This window comes from Rhyacophila brunnea, unplaced genomic scaffold (genome assembly GCF_057557595.1).
Source record: "Rhyacophila brunnea isolate RB1 unplaced genomic scaffold, BYU_Rbru_1.0 scaffold_23, whole genome shotgun sequence".
Lineage (NCBI taxonomy): Eukaryota > Metazoa > Arthropoda > Insecta > Trichoptera > Rhyacophilidae > Rhyacophila > Rhyacophila brunnea.
This window is the reverse complement of record NW_028232893.1, coordinates 545,453-571,568: the sequence shown is the minus strand read 5'-3', so window position 1 is coordinate 571,568 and position 26,116 is coordinate 545,453. Positions and strand designations below refer to the sequence as shown.

At 33.7% G+C, this 26,116-nt stretch overlaps 1 protein-coding gene across 1 annotated transcript in view; it reads left to right on the top strand.

The window, feature by feature from the left end:
- Positions 1–26,116, top strand: part of vex (somatomedin B and thrombospondin type 1 domain containing protein vexed) — a 335,439-nt gene that overhangs the window by 64,512 nt on the left and 244,811 nt on the right. Inside the window, exon 2 of the mRNA XM_085950346.1 lies at positions 10,338–10,733. Coding sequence (XP_085806472.1) covers positions 10,499–10,733 — 235 coding nt within the window. The 5' untranslated portion in view covers positions 10,338–10,498. The remainder of the gene's footprint in view (positions 1–10,337; positions 10,734–26,116) is intronic.

Genomic DNA, 26,116 nt, shown 5'->3' with positions numbered 1-26,116 from the left:
AAATCTTTTTGAAAAAAGTAAGACACCCCGCAGGAATCGAACCTGCATCTCTCGGATATCGCGCAAGCGCACATATAACCAATAAGCTAAAGGAGTCAAACTTAATTGCGACAAATTTTAACCTTTCTTTTTCGACCATGTCCGATCCTAATACGATCGTATGGGCCTCCACGGGGGTCTAGGACGATTTGGCACCAGACAACTGGACGCCACGGAATTTGAAAATAAATAGACGTTAGGTACTTATAGGTACTTTGAAAAAAAATATTCAATATAATTGTTTATACTTCAATGATTATATTATGATTTAATAGTTGGTAAGAATGTGAATATGCAGACGTAAACAATGATTTAATCGTGCATATGTTTAAGTTCCATCGAAAAAAGAGTTTTTTATTTAATATAAAGCCTTAGGCATGGTAATTATCAATCCGCGATAAAGAATACATTATGTTAAGAGTAAAATGAATTCAAACTACTAAGTAGTAGATAGAAACTGATTAAAATACCTCATCTACACGTGTCTACGACAGTGCGGCGTCCAATTGTCCGGAGGCCAGTCGTCCCATTCCCCTCCACGGGGTAGAGGTTTGTATTAACAGATTTTTTTTTTTTTTTTACGAGAAATGGGTGTCAGCCACTTGCTCAACCTATTATGTCCATACCCTGACTCACACACAAATTGAAAAACAATATGTGTACTTGCCAGACCCAGGATTCGAACCTGAGACCCACGGCGTGATAGTCCGACGCTTAAGCCGCGCGGCCACCATGGGTGTTTAATATTTTAACTAATGGCTTTTAATACTCACTGAAGCGCTTTCTAAATTGAGCTACTATTGGCGATCGGCTTTTGTATCTTAAATCAAAGTACAGTATAATATATTTTTTCAGAATTGTTTTCAAAATTATGTATGTTCAATAATTAGAATGTTACAATCTAAAATATTGTGAATAATTCGTTGAATTAAAAAATAGTTAATTCAATTTGATATTATATAAGAAATAAAAGTATAATTATTATTAAATTCTACAGGTTTTTAAAAAGGTTTGTCGATAGTTTGATATTAATTATATTTTCATTTCTTGTAAAATGGAATTCTACCAGGTAAATGCTAACTCAATTAATTGATATTATATCTTTGAAAACGTCAATTTCTATACTTAATAATATGCTCGATTCGAATCGCAGAGATTTCGGGAGTGGATAAATCGAAGTGAAAGTGTTAAAAATCAACAAAGCGATGTTTCGATAAATTTTTTCTAGTAAAATATTATTAATTTAGTTTGTATGGTGAATTTAGTGTACGTAGTTTTACGTCATCGCGGACGGACACCGCTTTGAGCGACTTGTGGACGGTTACATGTAAGTGACACATTTCACTGTGGCACAGTTCACCGTCAGTTTCCTTAGCTTTTCTGGAAAGAGATGACCGTATACTATTACGGTATACAATTTTATTAGATTCAATATGAAAATTAATAAGTACAATTTTCATAGCTGAGTTTGGCAAAAGAATGAAAACCTAATCTAACCTAACAAATAATCCAGTATATAGGCTATTTTAAAAATTGTTTGCTGCTGGCTTCCTGTAAAGTGTGAACCGATAAGAACCGTTTTTTATTGAGATATGAATTTTGTCAGTACTATACGACCCAAAGAGGTTGGAAGGTCTTTAATATACGGCCATATTTATTTCCGATACAACATTTCACGGTGAAGTGTGATACGACGAACTGCATACCGACGGCCCCAGGAAAAACCATGATAAGTCTAAAATCATAAATGTTCAGGAGAGCGAAAAAACTAAAATATTTACGCTATTAAATTCATCATATAAAATGAGTAAGTTTTTTCTTATCTTATTTAAATAAATCAGATAGACCATTTTATGGTCTATATTCCTATCAAAATTTAATGGTGATTCATTAATTAACAGCTGAGATAATGTCCAAAAATCGTTTTTATTTGGAATAATATTACGCACTTTATATTTTGACTCGATTCAACATGCTTTTGCGCGGACGAAATAGATTACTGACTCCGCATAACACATTCATATTCTGAGATAGAAACCTTATTTTACGTCGCATTTTTCTTACTCCATACGATTTTATTAATTACAACTATAGTTAAAACGCTCTTTTACGGAAAAATTTACATTGCGCAATATTTAACTCGAAATAGTACAGCGTGTCTATAAAATCTTAACAAGGGATATAGGGACATATTGATATATATATATTTTTATACGGAGTTTTTATAATTTAAATGTATTTAAGTATGACTTTTTATGTTTATTTGCAAATTATTATTGATATTTTTATAAATAATCAGAATATGTACATTACGAAATAATAAACATTCAGGAAAAATGTTTATAATGGAATAATAAAGAAGTTATGAGGAAATTAGTACATAACCTACTTACTACACCATCAATAAAATATCTATTTTTTATACCTACTTCGTAACAAATTTTTCATTAAAAATATAGAATAGATAGAAAAAAACAATGTAATGTTAATGGTCATGTATATCGCTAGAACAATTTTAATTTAATTAATATTCAGTACAATTATCGAAACCAGAGAGATAATATATTTCATTAAATAAATCATTATAAGTTCGTTAATGGTTTACATAAAGGATATACTGAGTGAATTAAATTAGTAATTATCACTTTAGAACACACATAATTATTATTGTTCAATACAAAAATACAAACATATTAAATAACTAGTGGAATATAATATTATACATAACAATTTGGCACAAATGTACCTACCAAAGCATCGAAATGTTGGAAAAAATATATTTAAGTAGGTTTATTAGTTTCAAAAATTTTAATACTAATAAACCTAAGGAAAGTGTTATTTATAACCTAATAATTATTATTTAAAGACAGCTGAATTCACTTTCGTTATCAAATGAGATCGCATTTTTTAAATTGTTCATCAGCAGAAGTTAAATTCATATAAAATTTATACTAGGCTTGTAATACATACACATTCTATAATCACGATTAGGTAATTACCTATCTAAAATAAAATTGATACAACATTATGTAGTTCTGCTGTAGCAAGAGTGATAACCTTTTCAGTACCTACCTTCTATTCACTTTTTTCAATTCAATTTTTGCAACATAATATCTTTCTGTAATTGATCTTGTAAAATTGTAAATAAAAGCTTATAAATACTGATACAGTGATCATATTAACTTTCGTTTTGTTTTTCTAATGTTTATTGTTGATATGAGTTTAATTATCGATTAGTAACCATAGTTGAATTATATTTAATTGTCAACATAAATCATGAAACATCAGTATAAGTACGTCTTAATTGAACTCAGTTATGTTAATTAATACGAGGTGTCATGATTGCAATAATTTATTTGGAAAGATAAAATAAATATGTACCTCCCCAACATTGTAATATTTAGTTTAAAATTTAAATAATCGTGGTACGAATCTGCATTTTTCTAAACGGTTGGCTTTTAACTAGTATTTTCTTTAAATGATACATTATATTGTTATCCAATCTAATCAATTACGAAGAGTTTTATTAAATACTTTCTCAAAAAAACATAGTTTAATATCCATTACCATTCATAGCACTTTATTTAACTTACTATTTTGATCGATCTATATAACTCCGACCAATTTAACTTAGATAAAAAATAGTAATTACTATTTATGCTAGTTTTCATATTTTAAAACAATCATATTCAATAAATTAATACGAGGTAAGTATATATTATGAGAGTAGGTACTAGATTTTTCAAAACCAATTGATATTTTGTTTGATATTATACCTACCGGGGATACCACAATATGTTAATCCCATCTCATACATATTATTTACCTAGATTCTAGACAACAATAAATGATTCATAAACTGACTATTATACACGTTTTTCGGTAAAATTCTATTGAAAATAATAGATAAAATAAGTTTTCAAAAAACCCGGCTAATCTTTTCTTTTAGGTGACCGACATGTAATAATAATTTATAATCCACAGAGCTCGTTTTCGAGAAACATTCAATGTACAAAGTAATAATAATATATACCCTTTTATATTATTGCAAACATAAAATTAACACGTCGGACGTATTTAAGTTTTACAATGAGCTTAAGTTGGTCCCAATGTGTACAAATCAATTAGTAAGCCTTTCGGAAATTCTCACCATTTGAAAGAGTAATAAAAATGATTTTTTTCACTTTCTTAAGTCATAAATATTATTCCGTAATTCGTAAGAATTTTACTAAGAGAATAATAAAATAAACTCTCTTGTATTTGCTAGCTAGATAAGTCCTTCCTTTTAAATAATAAAATATTTTGTAATTTAAACATGAAAATACTGCCTAGTTGTTATTATCGATGTACAAGACTAATTTAATCAAAATGTGTCATACTGTACCGAAAATAAAATAATTTTTTGAAGTTAAAACATAATATTATAGGTATAAGCATCGGCTTATAACATCGTGGGCTCCGAGTTTGAATCATGGGTCTGAAAAATAGATACAAATTGTTTTTCAATTTGTGGTCGGAGTCAGAGTACGTACCTAATAGGTTGAGCAAGTGGCTGACATCCATTTCTCGTAAAAACAAAACCTGTTCTCCAATCTGTGGGGGGCCTCATTATGATCGGACATGATCGGATATTTTAGGTGGGTACATTTTTAATTGCAAAACAATTTGTTTTCTAGTGATAGGTAATAATATTTAATTAAAATATGTCGTTTTCTGCTGGGTATTTATTTAAATTAAGTTTATTTATAATTACATACTTTTTTTACTCATCTAAATAATTGAAACAGTGAATTATTATAATGATATATCCATATCATTTTCTATTGGATATTTGTTTAATATCAAATAATATAAGTAACAATTTCAAACTTAAACATTACCTACAACATTGTTTTTTGGGTATCTAAGTAGAAGAGTAATTAACCGAAAATAGTCGAAGAAAGCTTGTGGAGGTCTTTATTTTGGGGTGGATTGAAATTGGCTGATGAATCAATATAATGAATAATCAATATTTAAACATTATTACTGTGTCCTAGTATAGTAAAAGTACCTACCTATATTAGTACAAAATAATTCTTTTCTATTTTGTTTGTTTTATATTCAATAATATAATATTTTGATAATAAAACACTAGTACTAGTGACTAGTGAGTAGCTTTTTAACTAAAACTGCATTTACCTACTGCAAATTCCAATATTTTCCGAAGATAAGCCAATATATTTTTCAAAACTAATGTGATACGTCAATATAAACCATGCCGTATATTAGGATCTCCGTTAAAGACTGTTATAGCAAGTATAACAACCTTCTTACTCGTAAAATAAAACGCAGTACACTTTTTTTATTGATATATGACTATACTCCTCGGATATTTATGTAAACACAAATTTGGTCGATGCGATATGTAGATATAGAGCACCATTGTCGAAAACCTAACTTTGTCAATTTTTATGCTAGAGACCTGAATTTTTTACAGGACATGCACAAAAAATATGATATTATAAAAAGCTAATAAAACTTAAAACGCTATTTTCAGACTTATCATGGTTTTTCTAGGGCACGTCGATACGTACAAGTTTCCGGATACGCTTGTGGACTGAGTGCGATCGATTGTCGGCTGGTTGACATTTATTTTACAACGTTTTTCTTAGCTCGTATTCTTATTTGTCCGGTACAAATCTTGCAATCAATTTTTAACTAGCTTCCCGACTAGCTAGACATTTGAAACTATTAGAATATATCAGAACACAATGCCAATGCATTCTTTCAATACTTTTAACCATCTTTAAGCAGAATTGAATTCATTTTCAGTTAATTCTGTTTTGTATGAAAAGTTATTTCGGAAGAAATCCGTAATCCAATCCACTATTATTGGTTGCTAGGAGCTAGGGTATATAATTATTATTATATACGTGCGTTACTATGGAAATAAAAATGACATTTTATTATTATTTCTATCAAGTACAATTTTTTTTGATTGTTTAAGCTAGCAAGTCAAGTTTATATGATTCAACAGAAAATTTGAAAACGTTGTATATAAAAAGTTATTTTTATCCTGTAATTATTTCTATTTAGTTGCTAGATGTTTCTATAGAACAACGACAAAATAACGAAACCTCTGAAATACCGACATTTTTTGAGGTTAATCAGGTCCGGTTCAGGGTTTTGAGGATTCGTTATCGAGGGTTCAGATACTGGTTCCGGTTGCCATTTCCAGCTCTGAAAATAAATGACTATCCTCTATAAAAAAGTAGGTACGTATGGTCAAGTAAATATCTTTCAAAAGTGACTTCTAAGTTTATTACCCCTTTAAAAAGACAATTTTATAACGGTCATTCACATTTTGAAAATGGAACGAGTTATATAATATAATATTATTTTTTATACACCATAACAAAAAAAAAACATCACAACCAAAAACGGAAATCTACTTTTAAAAAATCTCGTAATATTGTTATGTTTGTTTCTGCGACTGTCATAAAACTATGATGGGTTTATTTATGGCATACTGGAATAAAATAAATGCACTTTTAATAGAGTTTTTTATGATTATGGTTTATTTATGGTCATGTTAACTATAAAAAAGTGGGGAATTTATTCTGAAAGGGTTGCCAGTAAACATGTCTCATTATCATCATGCGGTTATTTTTTATGGTGCGAACCATAGATAACGTTATTATAATAATAATAAATAATACATAGAGTGGGCATAAAAATATGTAATATATTCTTCTTCTTATTGTGCCATCCCCTATTCTTTCTTAATTTTCTTCTTTAAGCACTATTGTGCATGGTTGCAGCATCAGTCCCGTGCGGCTCCGTCTCGGGACGGAATGAGCACTTAAAATCACTTCTTTCAGACACGTTTAAAGCGTCATGGAAAGCGGCCGTGCATATCCACGGCTGTGCATATATGACGAGTGGTGGTGGGAACTTTATACCTGTGCTATCCCCTAGCGGAGGTCGGCCACCATCAAGGCGATATTATTTTTGTCGTCTGCTACCCGGAATAGTTAAGTGGAGCTGCACTCGTACCAATCACTTGTTTCTTAAGCCACGAAATGCGTCGCCGTCCTCTACTACGGTTACCATTGATCTTTCCTTGAATGACTAGTTGGGGAATGCTGTATTTTTGTCCTCTCATAATGTGGCCGAGGTACTGTAGTTTCCTGGTTTTGATACTACGTAGAACTTTTCGGTCCTTCCCCGTTCGATTGAAAACTTCAACATTAAATTTGTCACCCGGTCAGTCTAAGGAATTTTGAGGATGCGTCTATACAACCACATCTCGAAAACTTCAGGTCTCCGTGACATCTCTTGGTTTAGCGTCCATACTTCTATACCATAGAAAAGAATTAAGAGAAGATAACAACGTACCACAGTGGCGCACCCAGGGAGGGGGGGGGGCAGGGGGCCCTGGCACCCCCCAAAATAAAAATTATCAGAATGTAATTCACCAGCACCTTAATAGAAAAATTTCTTAGATTTTAATTTCTAACACAAAAGTTTCGAAAATGTCCGGTTTTTTTAGAAACCCAATCCCTAATGGAACTACGTTAAAGTGCCCACCACCACCCGTCATATATGCACAACCGTGGATATGCACGGCCGCTTTCTATGACGCTTTAAACGTGTCTGAAAGAAGTGATTTTAAGTGCTCATTCCGTCCCGAGACGGAGCCGCACGGGACTGATGCTGCAACCATGCACCGTAGTGCTGAAAGAAGAAAGTTAAGAAAGAAAATGTTTGTTTTTGGACTGTCAAAAAATTCTCTGTGTCCACTCGAATTCCGGAGCGGTGTAAATCACAGCTTGGGAGGGCTGACAGAGCTCTAGCCGGGGGGGCCGGGTTATGGGGGGCCCGGCGTGTCGGGTTGACCAGATAAGTGAGATAAACACACATCATAAATTAGCTTTAATAGTAAAGTACCCTTAATTTGAACTAAAACACAATTTGGAAAACGTTAATTTAGTGTTTTATACTGCCTTTAATCTTAGCGGTAGGTAGGGGGGCCGCCAAATATCCTAGCCTGAGGGCCCGTTTCAGGATGTGGGGACCATGGTGTAGGTACACCGAGTGCAATAGACAAAAGACCGATAAATGAGAAATTAGGCTGTGAAGAAGAAAAAGAGCCTATGGGACTAATTTACATTCTCCTCCTTGGGCCCCCCCTAATATTAAATCCTGGGTGCGCCACTGACGTACCATATGCAGTCTCAGATCTAGGTTAAGATCTCGATTGCTAAGGAGGCGTCTCATTTTGAGAAAGGCGCTCCTTGCGATCTCAATTCTAGTTTTTATTGTTATTTTTTATTGTTTTTATGTAATACCTAATATCATAAATTTTAACTTAATTATCTTGGAAAACCAGTGGTATCCACGTCTAACTTGAAACTATGTGTCCTGCACATAGCTATTGTAGGTTATTAGCCATAGATTTACCATACAGGAAAGGCTTTAATTAAAGTCACATACGCGCACCTAAATAGTTTTTGACGGCTCGTAAAGCGATTTTTTTCCGGTTCGGTACATGTTCAAACACGCGCGTTAACATGATCTTACTCTCTACTTCATTTATCGTTTGTCAATTTATGGTAACGGCCGTATGTTGTAGCTTAACCACTGGGAAATGCCAATAGAAATGACGTATTTCAAAATAACTACCTTATTCTTAGGTCAATATTTATTATAAAACAATCATTATTCGAAAGATGTTTTATCACATTTGAATGGTCAAAGACATAGATTATAATCAGCATCTTTAGAATTATCTTCAAAAATGTGTTAATCGTTTGAATAATAAAATGCCTAATTCTTGTCAAATTTGGGATCACAGAGATTATAAAATATAGTTTTTTATCGTACATATTTCACTATATAATGTTAACATTAATTTTACTAATGGTTTTATAAATGCGTTTAAAAATTAATAAAACTGAAAAATCTTAACACCACTGCACATGGATATACTGAAATATGACTATATTCTAAAACGTTAGATCGAGAGGTTTTAAAGAATACTATTTTATGTAATAAAAATACACCCGGTCCTCTTTTTGCACGGTTTAAAAAAGTATCGATTATTTTTTATTTAAACTGATTTTTTTATTTTAACACGGTTTAAAAAAACTAAAAGGAATAAAAATACGTAAGTATGTACATATTTATCAAAAAAATGCATTGTAATAGATGCCACCTAGACATACATACGTATATACATGGCGCCACTAGTCAGTCACTTCGGGTTCGATACGAGAGAGGCGCCGCGTGCTTCAGCGTCATTAAATATATCCAGCGATGATAGTGATTTTTCGCCAGCGAAAAACAACAGTAAACGGGCAAGTTTATTGTCATGTAGAGACATTGAATGAATATATTTATGTATGCTAAATTTAATTTAAATCGAAAACAATGTATTTTTATGTATAACTATTTTTGTATATAAATAATAAATAAATTCGATTTATTTTTGAGTTCAAGAATTTGGAATTTTGAGTTGATTTTAAGTAATGGAACCTATCTACCATTTTTGTATGGGCACCTTATCTTTTTTACACGGTTTTGTTTTGCGCGGTAGTCTTTGGAGCGTATCCCCCGTGCAAAAAGAGGATTGGGTGTACTTTATGCGGTCATCAAATATTTAAAATAAATATAAAGATAAAAAGACTTCAAAATTATATAAATAGATTATCTACGACGTTTAAGGAATGTCCAGGACATGGCCCCCACACCCTGAAGCGGGCCCCCAGGTTAGGATTATTGGCGGGCCCTCCTACCTATCGCTAAAGATAAAGGCAGAGTGACACTCTACAGTAGTGTTTTCCAAATAGTGTATGTGGTAAAATTATTGTTTATAGTTAGTTGTTTTTTTGTATATTTTAATAAGTACATCCATTTGAATTAATGAGTTGGCGAGTATCGATGCACAATTAAAAACTGTATCGTACAACATAATTTAAAATAACAACATTACTGAAGATAAATAGCGCCGCAGGCGACTTTTTTTACTATTAGAGATATTTTGTGATGTATCAGATATCATTTATTTGGTTGACTCGCCACGCCGGGCCCTTATTGAGCCCGGGCCCCCAGGCTAGAACCCTTTCAGCCCCCTCTTTGTGAGGGCCATGGTCCAGGATCACGCTTTGAAAACACCACAAAAACTCCATTTTAACCAACGTGGCGCACGTGGGCCGTTAAATAGATTTTTCATAATTATTATAGGTACTCCACATTAATAAAAATATATTACCTAAAGTGAAACTCTTACCAATCAATCAGTTTTGGTTATATTCCAGATTATAAATTGAAGTGTACGTACCTACCCAAATATTATTTCAGTGAATCATTTCTAAATAAAAAAATTGAATAATATAAAATAAAATAAAGTGACTAAAACAGTTCATATTATCAAAATTTCTTGATAAATACAGTGTGTGAAACCAATCAATCCTCCAAGATGCGCTGCTTTTGGCTGTTACCAATCTGCCTGGTACTCCTGAAGCCTCGCTTCGCCAGGGCTGGCTCTTGCGCCGAAGCCAAACTGTGCTGCGCTGGCCGGGACTCGTCCTGCGTGGTGCAGCGAGCCCCGCTGAATTCCATTGTCGAGGAGTTAGGTGACAAGCCTTGCTATTGTGACCATGCCTGTTTGAAGCTGGGCGATTGCTGTAGTGACTTCAAGGATGCCTGCGGTGGTGAGTACTAAAGCTTTCCAGTATTTTGTATGTATTGTGTCATGATGATCTTTTTGTTATGTTCCATTTTATAGATTGCTGAATGTTCCATTTTACAGAATTTGGAATGTACCATTTTATAGAATTTTTTTATTGTATGTTACACGAAAAGATATCATTGTAGGTACAGAGAACATACCAATTTTATTATAATGTCTTATGGGACGATGAGGGCATTTTTATGTTGTGATGGAATATAATATTATATTGTTCTTAAGGTTTTTTTCTGATAAATATAGGTATATATGACTAAATATTCAATGCTTCTATTTCCTGGCACATCAAACCTATGTCCAGCAAGCAAACGCCTCCATACAGATCAGTGCAAAGCAGCATTTCTCCATCTTAATAGATTCTTAGGTTTCCAGCGGGTGTACTTCTTCCTTCTTTCCTCGACGTTTCGGGCTCGTTGCCTCAGACGCCATTATCAAGATATATGTGTTATGATGAAATGAAGTTATGATCACCGAGCAACATAATATCCAGTCCATTGCGATTTTATTTGCTTGACAAAATCGCTTAATTTTGTCGGCCTCTTTATCCAATTGTTTTTTTCGTGGTCTTTCCCCGTTATTACCCCTATTTAAATTGCTTGAACACTTATGCTTAAGGCACAGTGGGAGATCACTTTTAAAGAATATACTACTCAAACACTCAAATGCACACCATTTCAATTTGGTTCTGCGAACAAATTTATAATATTTATAGCACCGTAAATTGCCATTTTTAAAATGTCTAAATAATAATTATTTTTCATAGAATTTAAGCCAATTACTAAGATATCATGGTTTTGTTAATATAATATCCAATTCCAGAGGCATTTATTTTTGTAGCAAAACTATACCAATTAAAATTTAATAATATATTCTTTATAATGGGTACATCTTCAAGAAAAAGTATTGCCATTCTCAGAAATATTTAATATGGAATAACAGTGCCTAGTTTTATTTGGATAAGCTACCAATTTGTTTCGTATATTTTTGTATGTTTTTGCCGCCATTTTATCTTGAACAAGAGATAACAACAATAAAAACAAAATAATAAATTTAGATTGGCATCCTTTTATAATCCTTCAGAATCCTCTTACTGGCTAGATGACAGCTAATGGTCAAGGGCGTGCGGGTTTTATAAATCGGACGAATAATAATATATAAGTAACTTACAAAAACGTTAAAAAACCATTGAAAAATTATTTGACTGAGTTGTATTATTACATTCCTTGCAGAACCAACCTGCCACTTGTAATGCCAAATGGGAGAGCGATAACTATGTTCAACCAAATTGTTTCGGGTGTTGATATATTCCACCTACGTGTGGATGAGTATAGATGGATGCTGTCTTATAAATTCTTAAAATAGGGCCTGCTTAACTCATCCGATGTACTTCCTTTTACCCATCTAATTATTTTTTTTTGTATTTACACTTTTCTACTGTTTAATAACTTAATACTGATCTATCTCTTTTTGTAATACTGTTTTAATAATATTTCTTTGTTTCTAAATAATGTCATGTTGTGAACGTCTTAAATTAATAATTTGTATTGTTCACTATACCAATGTAAAAATAAATAAAAATTCGAATTAGTATCTTGCGATTAAGGCAAGTGGCAAAAGTTATTCCTGCAGATAATGCTAGATAATAATGACCGTCTTTGTAATATAGATCTAGGTTTTATCAATACTAACGTGATTAATAGACGGTGTCAGTATCACTAAATTGTAGTTATTATGTATCTCTTCTAGTTGTTCCCTACACCACCACCACCTTGAAATTTTGTCATCTACTGAGCGGCCAAGACTTTTCACCTCTCTCAGTTCTATGCTTCTCTCAGGGCAGAATGAATGCTGTCATCAGTAACCCAAAACCACAAATCTCTTCAGGTTATCCAGTCCGTGCCGAAAAATATGTTCAAAAAGCTGCAGAATGCATCTCATACATAATTTGTCGAGAGCCGTTCTTTAATCTGTAATCTCTGGATGATTGACTGGCTCGTCCTGTGCTTTGCTCAAAAAATAGTAAGCATTCGGTGCGAACACCACATTTCGAAGACCTCAATTGCCTTCCATTCCCTTGCCCTCAAGATCCATAAACACCAGTGTTTGCACAAGCATCTAGCGATAAGTTAAGTTCAACAATTAATGTATCAAAGAAAACCTTGGCTAAAATCTCAATATCTCTATCTAATAACAAAACCATCCCGTAAGAAAAAACTATACTTTAGTTTATTCTTCTTCTTCTTTTTTCACCCTGTCAAGACCCAGCATTGGAGCATAGGGCAAGCAAAAGTTCGCGCCACTTCCCTCGATTCATTGTCAACTTTTGCGCCTCCCGCCAAAGGTTGGTATGACTTCAGTGAGGTATGCCTGATGCCAGATCAGGTGTGCTTCCATTTGAAATGCTGAGTATATTATCGACTGTCCATGATAGCTCTGCAAACAAATCCTACCTCTCCGCGGGGGTCCCTAGACAATGCAGCATGCTGTAACAGATAGAGAAGGGTGCAACCCTAAAACAACAGATTAACTCAAGTACAGGAAAGCCTCGGACCCCGTTTCCATCCTGACGACTTCGCCTGAATTGGTTTATTATAAATTTAATAAAAACAAATATTGGGGATTGTATTTCAATAGGTAATAAGTGGCAGATTGTTTTTACTACCATTTTTTAATTGACAAGTTAAGCGACTGTAAGACAAAATGGCAAATTAGCGGCGACCGGTCACGGAACCTAACAGCTTCGACGCAATCTTCACGCTAAATGCTGACTGAGTTGGATCGAGCTAAAACGTAAAGATTTCTAATGTCCTTATGATCAGGTCAGACGGGAGAAAGACTGCTTAAAAATAATTATTTGCTTTATTTTAATTATCTATCTGACATTTCTATATATTATTTTCTATGGTCAGAAGACCTCCAAAGCAAAATGCAGGAACTCGCTGAAGTAAGCAACAAAGTAGGTTTGAAAATAAATGTAACAAAGACGAAAGTCATGTTCAACTGCTTTTCGGGCGAAAAAAAGAACCTCATTAATGGCACTCAGCTCGACCAAGTGAAAAGCTACATCTATCTGGGACAACAAGTGTCTATAGATGTATGTATATTTGATGTAATTGTTCGCAGAGTAAAGCTAGGCTGGAGTGCTTTTGGCCGCCTGAATAATGTCTTTAAAAGTGACCTTCCACTTTACCTAAAGCGCAAAGTGTTCAACCAGTGTGTGCTTCCCGTGATCACATATGCGTGTGAAACATGGACCCTAAGTAAAAGAGAGATCCAGAAACTTAGAGTAGCACAACGTGGTATGGAGAGGTGCATGCTGGGCATAACGCGAAAGGACAAAAAGAGGAATGAGAGGATAAGGAAGCAGACAAGGGTTTGCGATGTAATATAGTTTATTAAAAGCCTTAAATGGAAATGGTCTGGACACATAGCTCGAAGAAGAGACAATCGTTGTACAAATCTAGTCATCCAGTGGTATCCAAGAAGTACAAAACGTCCGCAAGGTAGACCTAGAGGCCGCTGGATCGATGAAATGACAAAGTTCTGCGGAAGTACGTGGCAATGCAATGCACAGGACCGAGATAAGTGGAAGCAGCTTGAAGAGGCCTTCATCCAGCAGTGGATAGATTCAGGCTGATGATGATGATTATCTATGGTAAAAGAAGTAAGACTCTAATAATGGCTTAAAATAATAATTGAGATTGAGACATGATGTATATGTAACAAAAGCAACCTTTAGCTCCCCGTATCAAACGATCTGGCACGCCAGTCTTCCAGCTGTCAGAAGACAATGCTGTCCAATCATTTTGTAGGGTCCGAAAAGTGTCAAAAAATTATTCACCGGACCTTACAGACTCCATCTATTGTTGTCACATCAAGCGGAGTTTTAAATCAACCACCGCTTCTCAAAGTTTTCCCTTCAATAAAATATATTTATTTAATACTATAAAGTATAAAATTTATTGATGTCGGTTAGGTACTATTGAATTTGAATAGTTTTTAGCGACCTACTATAATACACACCTATCGGAGTGGATTGCGATGTTAATATCATACCCCCGATATTATATCTCGTTCAGACGGTTGCGCTGAGTGTGTGGGTGGAATGTGATACCATGGGTACATTTACTGAAATACACGTGGGCGTTTATATTGATTTGTACTTTTCGTTGAATTAAGAATACAATTTGCAGATAAACCAAATCATGACAGTTTAGGCGATCTGAAAAAAATAGCGCACACCTTTTCAGATACTTAGGTATTTTTTTTTCGTTGAATTATGAATATTACAGATGGTGTTGATTAGTTTTTTTAAAATTCATTAAGCCCTGGTTAAACCAAACCATAATCGATAAATATGTCATTTTTATTTAACTTAATTAAAAATATTTTTTCTATTATATTTTCGTTTTTATTTTATTTTCCATAAAAATTGATAAAAAAATCAATCCCGAAAGTTTCGGGATTACGTTTATCAATCCCGGGATTCATAGGTATCGAAAATAGCACGGGATCCCGGGATTGAAATCCCTATTACACACAACTACAGTACTAAATTGATGTAATCAAAATTTTTGTCCTATTTCTAAGCAAATGTATAAATAATTAATATAATATAGTAACTGTCCCACCGTTTCAGAGCCGGCTTTAGCACATCTCCCAAAATATATACTTTATCACTGAGACAATAGGCAGCCTCGGAGACACGGGGCACCAGGTCCTGTCTGACGCGGCATCACTTTCTTTCCCTTGTCTGCGCCGGCACCAATTTCGGCACCGTTTATTATCCATTGTGGCATTGTTAATGTTATTAGTTATTACATTGGCTATTATTATGTTGTGTTTTATGGGTTGGCGCAATAGAGATGATGCAGGAATCTGCTTTGCCGACGGGGAGCAGTCAAACGTCAAAAGGGAACAATGGTGGTTAGTTTGTGAGTTTGTACAAATTTGTTTTTTTAATATTAAAAATTTTACGTTGGTAACTATCTCAAGAAGTCGCATAACCGACGTGGTGTAAATAAGAACTCTGCTTTTAATGTAGAGCAGGGGTAGTCAATCTGGTCCCTACCGCCCACTAGTGAACGTTCCAGCTTTCATGGTGGGCGCTGGGGTTTTAAAAACATTTTCATTATGTTTTCATAAAATTCCCCGTGAAAATTTAAATTTCAGAAAATATACTATTTATATAAAAGAATGCCTGTCTTATATCCAAATATGTGGTAAATGGGTGCCGAACGAAATCCGGAAGGCTGAAATCCCGAAGGCCGAAACCCCGAAGGCCGAAATCCCGAAGGCCGAAATCCCGAATGCTGAAATCCCGAATGGCCGAAATCCCAAATGACCGAAATCCCGAAAGCCTAAATTCCGAAAGCCGAAATCCCGAAAGCCGAAATCCCGAATGGCCGGAATCCCGAAGGCCGAAATCCCGAAAAATACAAACACCAATAATTGCGCAATCTTGAATTGTGCAATTTTTACAAGAGAGACAAACCCATTTTTTGTGGAAATATAAACAACTTTAAAATACAAACATAAATAATTGCGCAATCTTGAATTGCGCAATTGTTGTGGGAGACACAAAATCCATTTGCTCTATAAATTTGTCTCTACTGTAAAAAAATGCGCAATCTGCAAAACCATTTCCCGCAAATTGCGCAATTCAAGATTACGCAATTATTGATGTTTTTATTTTTCGGGATTTCGGCCTTCGGGATTCCGGCCATTCGGGATTTCGGCCATTCGGGATTTCAGCGTTCGGGATTTCCGTATTCGGGATTTCGTATTTCGGGATTTCGGCCATTCGGGATTTCAGCATTCGGGATTTCGGCCTTCGGGATTACGGCCTTCGGGATTTCGATCCAAACCCGTGGTAAATGATATTCAGTTTATTGATCTTTTCCTACGTCATATATTGTGGAATCATCCTTTAGTCTTAATGCTGTTAATCATATTATGACCAAAGAAAGAAACCACCTGAATATTTCCGAAAGAGGAGACCTTAGTAAAGTTTATTCCTCACAAAAATTTACCCAGATATCCCGTGTTTAGTTTCACATCAGCTTCAGGGATATCATTAATAATTCAATTATTTAAATGTAATTTCATCAGACTTCATTCTATGTATGCAAAGTATAACTCAGCAAAGTTACTTAGGCGGTTAGAAAATTTTACTATTAAAAGAGATACAAAAGTGGGAGGTAGATATAAAAAGGTTGACTACCCCTGATCTAGAGCATCAGTAGCTAATTTATTCTCCTAGGATGCACTTGGTAATGGCAATTACGAGGGTATCAACTAAGGCACTTACTGTACTCAAGGAAAGACTTTCAGAACATGATGCAGGAGCTTACAAATGAAAGCCGCAAAGCATATTGACAGATAAATTGTCTCGGAGACAAAAGACATGATAAACTGATTTGCTGGAACAAAACCGATTGTCATCAATAGCACTCCAATCGATTGCAACAACAACTACGTCGATCTTGAAATACAAATGTCAATTGACGATGATTGGTATGTATGAAGAGGTTGCATTTGGGCGCCTGAATAGTATCATAAAAAGTGACCACCCGTTGTGTTTTAAACGTTAAGTGTTCAGCCAGTGTGTGCTACCAACGCTCACATATACATGTAAAATATGGACTCTTAATGAACGAGAAATCAAAAAATGACGACTAGCGCAAAGTGGCATGGAAAAGTGCATGTTGGGCATAACGCGTTAAGATCACAAAGTAAACCGATCGATAAGTAAGCAGTCGTCTCGGCAATGTAGGTATAATCACTGAACAAATTCTGTCAAACAGTGGTACCCTTAGGGGTACTAAGCGCCCACAGAGACGCCCTAAAACAACCTGCTGGACTCATAAAGTTTGGTAGATGTACGTGGCAACGAATAACTAGGGACCGAAAAGAGAAATAGAAAGGCCTTCATCCAGTATGGTAAGTATTTGATATTATGTTCTTTTCAAATAAATATGATTGTGAATTTAGTGGTTAAACCTAATTATTATGATCTGTACTCAGTGACGTCCCGTCGCTTGAGGGCGGCAATTACTTGAAAGGCGGTAAATCGAGGAGAATCATTCGGTATATATAGAAATAGGTACCCAAACTTAGTAATAACGGAAATGTCTTTCCATTAAAAAATTCAGCTCACTGTTTGGAAATAAAAAAGATTAATTGATATAGAAGGTTTAACAGGATTGTAATTTTTTTTACGGGTTCGCGATGTTTAGCTTACTTCCGGTGTCGGTGGACGTCACGTCCTTGATGACCTGTAATGACATGTACAGATTTACGAATTATATGTGAATTATAAGTAGGTACATACTTACCTAATTAATTTATCCAAATATTTTTGCCGGTCACTCGCGAGTTTTGAATGTTGACGTATTTTTTAATGTATCTGAAACCGTGGACTCGTAATACTGTCTATTGAAGTATAGATGGCATTTAAATTAGATTTAGTGTTATTATATTTTGTTAGTAATGTTTCTATACAACACATTTCTTAGATATTGGAGTCATGAAAGGATGATTAAAAATACTGTATAAAAAAATGGAGCGGCATTTTGTCTAGGGACGCCACTGTCTGTATTATTCACTTCATGTAAAAAAAAACCGATTTGAATTTTTTTATGATGATATTAATATCACGATGGTTGGTGATCTTATGGATAAAAGTAAACAAAAAATATTTTGTAAAAAAGCTCTTTGATAAAAAATTTCACGGAACGTATACTGGACTATGGACTGGTAAGCCAAAGTTGTAAATTTCTAATGAAAATCCTAAGTAAATTTGGAACTCGGGTTTGAATATTAAATTGCCAAAAGAATAGTTAATTAGTTGATGGAATACATTGTAATATGAGAATGCTACATAGTATTATTACTGGTCCCAAACTCCAAGTAGGTTATAGTACCTTCCTAGAGTTTGGGTTGCTGTAGATTCAGGTTAGTGACCCAGTTGGCATATATATATATATATATATATATATAATATAAGGAGGTGGGTACCCACACATTATTTACTTTATAAATCAAAATATTTGCGATATAATTGAAGACACCTTGACCATTTTAATAAGAGTCGAAGATTATGATCAATCTGGAATGTGTGTGTTCTTACGTCCCACGCTAAATTAATGCGTTATATTTGCGCGCGCAACTTCGTCTCACGCCAAAAATACACTCTGATCCGTTTTCCCAAACGCGCATAAAGAAGTATAACTTCAAAAAGAAAATACCATACTGATACCCAATAAAATCTTGCAGCCATGATGATAACCTAATTATTAATCTTAAATTTAATCGAGGTTACTAGTCTAGTAATAAATATATATTTAAAAAAACAATTGTTTGCGTTCTGTAGATGTTGGTTATAAATCAGTTTCATCAAATTTAAAGTTATCAAATAAGAGATAAATATTTTTTTAAAGTTGCTCTAAAGCCCAATCAGCAAAATTTCGATGCACCAAATGGTCATTCGGTTTATGTTAACTGTATTTTATATGTCTTGGAATGCAAATCTTTATGAAGAATATTCCATGTAGTGCCATAAGAAAGTCCAAGTTTTCGAGAATGACGTGTACCTAATAATTATTATTGATTGTTCTGGATTTTCATCCATATTTTGATTCGAAATATCAATATTTTCAGCAGTACGTTTGCTTTTTGATGGGTTAGATTCGTAGCATTACAAATATTACCATTTAACTAGAATTTTACAATTAAATTACGAATAGTATGCTCTGTAGGTCGATTATTTTGACCATAAATTTTACGTAATACCCGAAACGTCGCTTAAATAGATTAAATCTTTTATATGCTGTACAAACAGACCGTTGGAGCGGAGCTCGGAGCAGGAGCACGGAGCACTGGAGCAATGTGAATTAACCCGGAGCAGGAGCGGAGCTGGAGCACCGAAAATTCGTAGTGCTCCACTGCTCCGGATTGTTTTTTTATTATTAAATACTTGTCCTAAAATCCAATGAAAATAGTATATTTTGAAACTTTGAAAAACAGGAATTATTTTAAATATGGCAACACCACCGAGTGATAAATAACCTCACTTTTTGACAGAAAAGGCAAATAATGAGAGACGATTTGCTGTCAGTAATTTTGTTTAATAGAATTAATTATGAAAATGACGATTATTTTAAAACTACTTTTTTAACATTTGTATACATATCATAATTATTAAAATCTGTATAAATATTTTATCTATGTAAATATTTTATCCGGAGCTGAGCAGATCCTGGAACGGAGCCGGAGCAAGTATTAGGTCAGAGAGCGGAGCTGGAGTGGAGCAACTCAAAAAACGGTCTGCTCCAACGCTCTGTGTACAACAGTGTATCTTCCATGATGATTTGCTAAACAATACTGAACACAAAAAAATATTAATTTTGATGGGAATAAAGAAACATGGCTAGGTAATATGCCGTTTCAAAAATCTATAGTACTATTTAATAACCCTTTATGTAAAGTAGAAGTTAATGTATTTGAAATGTAGTGAACAATTCATACGGTCACATCATTGAATACAAAATCCTGAAGCTATTAAGTAGGTACATCAAAAGCACGCAATCTTCAATGTATCGATATTCTTCGCGTCTTGGCCATAAAGCCAGTTTTACAGCGTCGGATCCGTTAAGCATATATTTTTATATTATTATTTCGGCTGGACAGTTTTACGATGCATTTTATGCCGTCGGGCGACGATCAGCGCGAAGGATCGTCCCTAACAGAATCGCTACAACCTCGTAAATATGACAGCATGATTTTGGGTTTCGTATTAGGACAGGGAATCATAAGCTGAGGGTCGCGGCCATTGTATTCCCACTGCATCTACAGTTATTTTAAAACCAAGCGTGCAACATAATAATTAATTAATGAGGCAAGTTATATGTTGCATAATAACGTCGCCCCAAAATCAAAAGGGCACATGCGCAATTTTGACAGTTTTGTGTTATGAATGCAGTTTTCTTCGTAATTTTTTTCTCTAACGGCATTTGTGAAGCAAAACCCATGAATTCACAATTGAGCAAAGAAAATAAAGGTTACTTGTGTATTTGCAAACTGATCTTCATTTAATGTATAGGAAAAAGGTAACATGTACACGATTTTAGGAACTATGTGCAATGTTAACAAAAATAATATAGTATAAAGGTAACAAGTGTAATTGTCACTTATAATATATCATTAACTTCATTTATTGACGGCTCTCGTGGTGCAGTGCGCAAGGCGCTGGTATTCCGCCCGAGAGTTCTGGGTTCGATCCTGGTGAGGACACAATATTTATGTGTTTTTTCTAAAAGCCTGGGTGTTTATGATTGTTCAAATTTACTAACAACCACCTTGTATGAAAAAGCAAGGACATGGTTATTAATAATTATTCTAAAAAAAGAATTTCATTTATTTCTGTTTGTCTCCGTGAATTTCTCACCATGGCACTTTTTATTAAATAACATCTTTCAGTAAACTCAGTCAAAGCTCACTTGAGAGCGTGGCGATCTCAGTCTTGGGTATCTGCTCCTGAGACATTCCTAGCCGTACACATTTGCCGATGCTTAACATACAGAGGTGGGGCCTCGCGATACGCTCGATTAAGAGCTAGTGTGTCCGGGGCGGGTTGGTTTGGTGGAGTCCATGTTTGTTTTGTATCCTGTTGTTTTCTGCCACATATTCACGTTGGTCGGTGATTAGTCCAAGCTCAAAGAGCTTGACAGTGAATCCACCATTGCCAGTCAAAAACTGACCGGTGTAGTGGCCAGTGACAAAATGTTTTCTCCCAAGAGAGTTAAATTTCTCGCTAAGAAATATTTGCCCAGAAGAAATTTGTTGGTAAAAAAGTTTTGGGCCAGCAAATGTAAAAAATGAAACAAATATTCTTGATTTTTAGAATTCTGGAAACCCGAGAAATCACCAGCTCTAAGGCCTTTCGCTCATGGAGAAACTAAAATCTGAGGAACTGGTTGCTGATGGAACTTATAAACTAGCCGATGATTGATTGTCCGCACACGGCGCTACTGAAACCCACGAAATATTAATCTCATAACTTCAAACTGTCAAAATATAATATATAAAATATTATAATATAAGTATACAAAATATAAACGGGAATATTCTGCCAGGAGTATTTCTCGAATTCTTCCACATATTTTATAATAAAAATCGGTTCGTCCATTTTTTACCTTGAATTTTTATGGCCTTATGGTGCAGAGGGTACAGAAGAAATTCTTGAGACTCCTTTACTTGAGGTTGTATGGATACTATCCGTGGTTTTATCCAACTAACTTTCTCTTAGGCATGCTTACATACTGCATTCTATAATTTAGAAGAAATTTTTATTTAGCTACATATTTTTTTCGACTTATACTTGAAATTGAAAATTGAAAATTGAAATTGAAACTGAAACTGAGAGATTCTAGCCTTGCCGTGAGCGAGCCGCCATTGAAATACATTGGTTAGATATTGGCTGGAATTTTAGTTTCAGAATCGTCTTTTTTGAGTACTCTCATGAGCGGAAGGCCTAAGTGCAAGGTCCCAGTAGACCCGTATTCTCCAAGTTGGATCGAAAATTATGTTTATTAACAAAATTATTGAATTATCAATCCATATACTTACTCCGGTTGCTACCCCCTGCCTTACAAAATATAAAATATAGCACATCGGCCGAAAAATTCCCATAAAATGCGAATGCCTTTCATTGTGTTAACATAGCCTCATAAAAAAGACGCGATTTTTTCGACAAAAACTAGCTCGACAAGCGTTTACGTGTAACTTTGGCCTTTACCCGTTATTAGGTGAAATTTTTGAATATTTTTTGCCAGTGGACATTTTTTTCATATGTCACTGCAATTTGAAAAAAAAATCTAAACGGTTCCATAACAAAAAAGAAGAGTGACAAAACAGAACATGCCAAAACAGAACAACGATAAATAACCTTTCAGGAAAAATATAAATTTAATATTGAAATTGTCTCTATTATGTTGATAGATTTTTAATAGCACAGAATTTCAATACGCCATAATAAATCAAATTATATACCTAATTTCTGCATTACTAATCGCTAGAAAGCCTTAAATAAACTTAACTCGGTGTTGCCGGCAAGCTTAGGATATCTCATATTAATCAATGATTGGGTGACTAGGTGCAACGAAATAATCAGTTTAACAATTCTGCAGAGATAAAAAACGGAATTTTAATATTTGTGTTTGCAATAGTTGTGCATGATTATCAAAATCAAACAGATAAATTGATGTATTTACGCCGAATAGCCAACATGCAGTGATTACATTATACAATTTTATAAACTCTATATATAAAATAATGCATTATATTCAAAATAACGGTATTGTAAAAAAAACAAAAGTATATTGTTGATGATTTGATGATTTCACTTCAAATTATTTTTTTAAATATTAAATATTTATATATAAGTATATGTATTTCATTTAAAATTTAATTAATAAATAGATTCCACAAACATTAATGTTTCATTTTTCCCCTAGCTGTTCTATTTTGTCACTGTTCTGTTTTCACAGTGTGGTCCGGTCCATTTCGAGCCCTGTGTGCAGTAGAAGAAATTGAAACCTGCGGAATTTCAATGTTAAGCTGTTCCACACCTAAATATAATAATAGTGTGATATAATTGTAGTACCTAATTTAAACGTTTATTATTATTATTTGCTTTATTATTTTAATGTAACTTAAACCAAACATAACTTAACCTAATATAGCTCAACATAGTTTATCCTAACCTAACCTACCTTGGAAAATAAAAATGTAACATGTCTTTCAGATTCAATATTTACAGACATTTATTATAAATTAAGATTGGTAAGTACGTATAATACGTATTATATAAATTCACACTCTTAATAATTCTGCTGAATATACGCATAGGTTCAGTTGTAACTGTCTGTTTCTGCTAAAGGAAAACAATAAACAAAACTGTTACACATCGCAGTTTGTAAAAATCAATTTTTGTCTGTGATAAGCAATGAATTTTATAGATTTTTTGTATGGTACTTTCATATGCACTGGACAAATTGAAATGAGTAAGGATTCCCATCCCGAGATCCCGAGCAATTTTAGATACCTAGATACCTAAATAAAAACGAAAATATAACAGAAAAAATACTTTTAATAACAAATAACTACATTAGAAATAAACTGAGTTTGAATGAAGTTTGATTTATACCCATATGTACTCGTACCTAAGTTGCCGATTTATTTTATTTTTTCACATAAATTAATAAAAATGAGAAAGGTTGAAAAAAAACAATGCTTCGCACAATTAATAAAGCAATTCCACCATGATCTCATACGTTTTACGGCAGTTTCATATTTGGCTGACTAATTAGATTTATGAAGCAGAAAGGCCATAAGTACACCAAGATTTGCCTTACTATTTTAAATCTCGCTAACCCATTCATTAAGTCTATACTATCAGAAACAGCAATCTCATATTAAATTCACATTATTATTTATACTACAATATTATTTACTCCGAATTATGTATTTCCAAAATTAGACGTATACAATATTAACAATAAATGTCTTAAATAGTATAAATTATACTAGATTTATTTTTGACCGATTTTATCAATGTTTTTTTAATTATAAAAATTTTATATTAACAATGGAAAAAAATGCCAATCCCAGGACCAGTCCCGGGATCCCGGGATTGTCAAATTGTAATCCCGAAATCCCGGGATCAGAATATTGACTCGGGATTGGATTCCCTGAAAATGAGTAATACCCAATGTGGGTAAGTATATAAATGATTTCAAATAAAGCATTTTTATCAGCTAACATTTTTATTTAATTAGCATCGAGTAGAATAGTTACATATAAAGACATTTAGGGCCGCAAAAACCCCAGTGGGCTCTGGCTTTATCAAAAAACTCTCTTGGTATTAGTAATTGAACCATGCGAAAATCTGTGTTACATCTAGAATCTAGCCAACGATGTTTTTAACCTGCCCTATATTCTATGGACATTAGTGAATTATTTGACATTACGAAATGAAAAGACAGAGAGGTCGTTTAATTTTGTTGAGTGGTATACACTTAGATAAAAATTGCCAATATGAATTAAACCAATCCAACCAAACTAAAATCATTCTAGAGTTGAATTGTTGAAATACAAAAAGTTCGCATAGATCCCTTTTTCTATTATTAGGCTAAATCTTTGGGGAAAAACAATTATTTAGAAATACACAATACTACTTAAACCGATTAGAAAAAGTCACCCATTACAATGGGGTGAAACAATAAGGGATGATTTAATAATAACTTATTAATTAATAGTAATTATTAATTATATCCCTGATCGATTACTTGGGAATTCAATTTCACCATTAGTTTTCCACCAATATGATTTATAACATCTTCTTGTATTTTAATATATAATATTCGATGAGTAATATCAATAAATACGAGGGCCAGGTCAGGTCAAGGGACTGTAATAATGAAACCAATACGTTTCCCTTCAGAGGCTTTCAATGGACTGACTCAAATTGGATTTTATCAGACAGGGATTGTTGCAGGGCTGGCAAGCGTGGGATTACAATAGACTTGTGATTTTTCCGATCACAATGATTACAGCTTATGCCTATTATAACTATTTTCCAAAACAAAATGATTTTGAAAACATAAAATACTGATATCGACTTAGATCGTATTTGATGAAATTTTAATTAAACTCGAATTGAATTAAATTTTGTACAATTCGCGACTCATATAATATAGAACTACATTTTAAATACATTTATTGAAGTTATATTTCTTTTGGCGCGTTTGGGAAATCAGATCAGAGTGCATTTTTGGCATGTGACATGTAACACATAATTTATTTTTTCACACGAAAAAAACGCACTCGATTGGATTCGAACCATAGATTGTTCGGTTATCAGCCGAACGCACTACCTTTACGCCGCAGTATGATATTGCATCGTGACGATTATACAGTATAATATTATAGTTTAGAATTGTTCCGTTGCATAGGCAGCGAATTTATTATTGTCGGCCATATGCTATTCCTTACGTAAACAAACGATTAAACCTCAGAGTGTCAGTTGGTACTTTAAAAATAAAAACAACGAGAAACCATTATATTTAGTAATATAAGTTAAGGTGTATAGAAATAAACCAACGGCGTTCCAATAAGCGGTCCTTTTTCTTGAGTGTGTAATTTAACAAGATAATTAAGAGCTAGTCAAAGAATCTAGTTTATCACAAGTTTTGTTTTTGTTTTGTTACGCCAAAGAAGTATAACTTCTAACGCGCATACATAAGTAGGTACACACATCGATTTTTTATATTCATATAACAATATGAT